The 3,058-nt window shown below is 38.6% G+C and overlaps 1 protein-coding gene across 1 annotated transcript; it reads left to right on the top strand.

The window, feature by feature from the left end:
* The first annotated feature begins 799 nt into the window (after positions 1-799).
* On the top strand, positions 800-1,865 carry LOC128565831 (olfactory receptor 52D1). The gene has a single exon (XM_053562558.1). The coding sequence runs from the start codon at positions 820-822 to the stop codon at positions 1,774-1,776; it is 957 nt and encodes a 318-aa protein (XP_053418533.1). The 5' UTR covers positions 800-819; the 3' UTR covers positions 1,777-1,865.
* Positions 1,866-3,058: the final 1,193 nt, after the last annotated feature.

Below are 3,058 nucleotides of genomic sequence, written 5' to 3'. Positions count from 1 at the left end.
GATATAAGCTTAGCCTCTTTCTAGGCACTTCAGTTGACATATACAGAGAAGCTAATTTGTGTATATTTGGAAAGATACATGACAGTGTGAACTAAGTGACTATATTATTACGTCATTAGGTCACTGAAGTCTAAGATATGTCACTAAGAAGTATCAGAGCTTAGTCTTTAGTGAACATTTTTTCCAAATGTCTAGGCACAGACACAGTCACGGGCAGTGTGAAGGTTACACTCGCATGAACACAGGCCTAACACAACAGGACCATAAGAGTGAGTAAAAGAATATTAAAAAAAAAAAAAAAAAGAAAGAAAGAAAGAAAAGAAAAAATAGTTAAAGATCTATATGGACCAATCAAGAAAGGGAAGGCTTCTGAGAAGGAGAAAAACATGCCCTAAAATTTAAATTTAAAAAAAATAGAGAAGGTGAAAATAAAGAAATGAGATTCCTTCAGCATGGGAAAGATATATTTGAAAAGGACATAGGAAATTCCCTTAGATGTGGATAGATGAAACGTCATTAAGATGAGCAGAAAGTGGTGGGAGATAAGTCTGGAAGGGTCAGCATAGGCGGATGAATAAATGCTTAGCTCAGTGCTTTAAATAAAGGATGCAAACATCATTGTTGAATATACAAATTAACAAAGTTTTTAAACGCAGTAGAGTCTTTTCAGATCCTTGAATAAGAGGAAAATAATATTTTTCCCTGTCTATATAATTACTTCATAAAAGATTAATCATTCTATGTGAATCAACGAAATATCTGACATTACAGGGTTGCCATATCATCCTTTGGATAGAGTCCCTTTATTCAGCTGCAAGAATGTCAGTTTCCAACACCAGTGATCACAGTCTCCCCACCACTCTTTTCTTGACCGGGATCCCAGGGATGGAGTCTGCCCACTTCTGGATTGCCATCCCTTTCTGTGCCATGTATCTTGTGGCACTGGCTGGTAATTCTGCCCTCATCCTGATCATTTCCAGGGACAATGCCCTTCACGCTCCCATGTACCTCTTCCTTTGTCTTCTGTCACTCACAGACCTGGCTCTCAGTTCTACCACTGTGCCCAAGATGCTGGCCATTTTGTGGTTCCACGCTGGTGAGATTTCCTTTGTTGGATGCCTCACCCAGATGTTTTGTATTCATTCTATCTATACACTGGAATCTTTAATTCTCCTTGCCATGGCCTTTGATCGATATGTGGCTATCTGCAACCCATTAAGATATACAACCATTCTCAACCATACTGTCATAGGGAAAATTGGCCTTGTTGGCATATTCCGCAGTGTGGCTATTGTCTCTCCCTTCATCTTCTTGCTGAGGAGACTGCCCTACTGTGGTCACCATGTCATGGCACACACATACTGTGAGCACATGGGCATTGCTCGACTGGCCTGTGCTGACATCACCGTCAATATTGTCTACGGGCTGACCGTGGCTCTGCTGGCCATGGGCCTGGATGCTATCCTCATCGCCATCTCCTATGGCTTTATCCTGCATGCAGTCTTTTGTCTCCCAACTCGTGATGCCCAGCACAAGGCTCTGAGCACCTGTGGCTCCCACATCGGTGTCATTCTGGTGTTTTACATCCCTGCCTTCTTCTCATTCCTCACACATCGCTTTGGTCACCACCGAGTCCCCAGGCATGTGCACATCTTTCTGGCGAATCTGTATGTGCTGGTGCCTCCTGTCCTCAATCCTATTATCTATGGAGCCAGAACCAGGGAGATTCGGAGTCGACTTCTGAGACTGCTTGGTTTGGGGAAGATCTCAATGTGAATTACGAGCAGAAGTTCGTGATAAGAAAAATAAATGGGTAGAATAAATGTCTAGATGCATTTACATGGATATGTGTTTATGATACGAAAGGAATGGTTTTACAATGTAGGAAGCACTGATTGGAAAAGAATTAGCCAATGAATCAGAGATAGCAATTATCAACTTGACCAGACCATTTTCCTAAGGCTAGCCCTTAGGATATGATAATATTTTCACATTTGTCTCGAAAGGGGTCCCAACTTAATAAGTAACAAGTCACCTTCTGATCTTGACTGGAGTCTGGGTTTCAAGGTAAGAATATTCTCCTGTAGTCCAAGTAGAAAAGAAAAAAAAACATTTGGACTGTATTGGATTGTGAGTTTACCTGGACATTATTTAAAATCACAAAGTATAGAGTGCCTAGGTTTGAATCCTGGCTCCATCACTTATTAGTTGTATGACCTTGAATGCTGTTGCTAAATGTTTCTGTGTCTCAATTTGGTCAACTATTAAATGAAGATAATATCTAACTCAATGATGTGGTGAGGAATGAATGTTAGATAAGACAGTGATTGACATAGTGCTCAATAAATGAAGTCTGAAAATTATGTAACCTTTCTAAATATCATTAATCATATTTTTAGCCTATCCAGGCTTATTTTTACATTAGGTCACCACACAATATTATTGTGATAACTGCATTGCAACTCTATAATGTTTAGACAGGGCTTGAGATACGCTTACTACTTAATAAAACTGTGTTTTTTCTCATTTCTCTTCCTCTTCTCCATTTTGAGGCTCCTTTTCTTTTGCCATAAAGTTATACCTTGTTAAAGATTCAGGGAAGCCAGCTCAGAATTAATACTTTAGTAATTTTGGTTTTAAAATAAATAAGTCTACTCATATCCTTCCATGTTCAAAGAGATAGTTGTTGTTATTTACATTTTAAACTAAGTCCTGTGATTCTGAGAGATTAATACTCTAAGGCTGTGCCTTTGTGGACAATGCCTCATACATTATTTAATATTTAGCAATGGAAAGAATACAAGATCTGGGATCTAGATGGCCATGGGGTTAAATCTTGGCTTCCTCATCTACTAGCTGCATGAATTAGGGCATGCCATTTAACCACCCCAAGCCTTAGTAATGTACTTACTATAATGTCTGAAACAAAACAAGTACTCAATACAGACTGATAATAGTAGTGTTTGTTCTTAAATTTATAAAGTGTACACTAGGGTTCATTATATCTGTATTATTTAAAATAATTAATAGTGTTTATTTGATTTTGAATTGATTAATC

Source organism: Nycticebus coucang, chromosome 14 (assembly GCF_027406575.1).
Source record: "Nycticebus coucang isolate mNycCou1 chromosome 14, mNycCou1.pri, whole genome shotgun sequence".
NCBI lineage: Eukaryota > Metazoa > Chordata > Mammalia > Primates > Lorisidae > Nycticebus > Nycticebus coucang.
The sequence above is the reverse complement of the archived record's forward strand: the minus strand, read 5'-3'. Positions and strand labels throughout refer to the sequence as shown.

Coding starts and splice junctions, on each gene's coding strand:
- LOC128565831 (XM_053562558.1), top strand. CDS start 820: ATGTCAGTTTCCAACACCAGTGATCACAGTCTCCCCACCACTCTTTTC.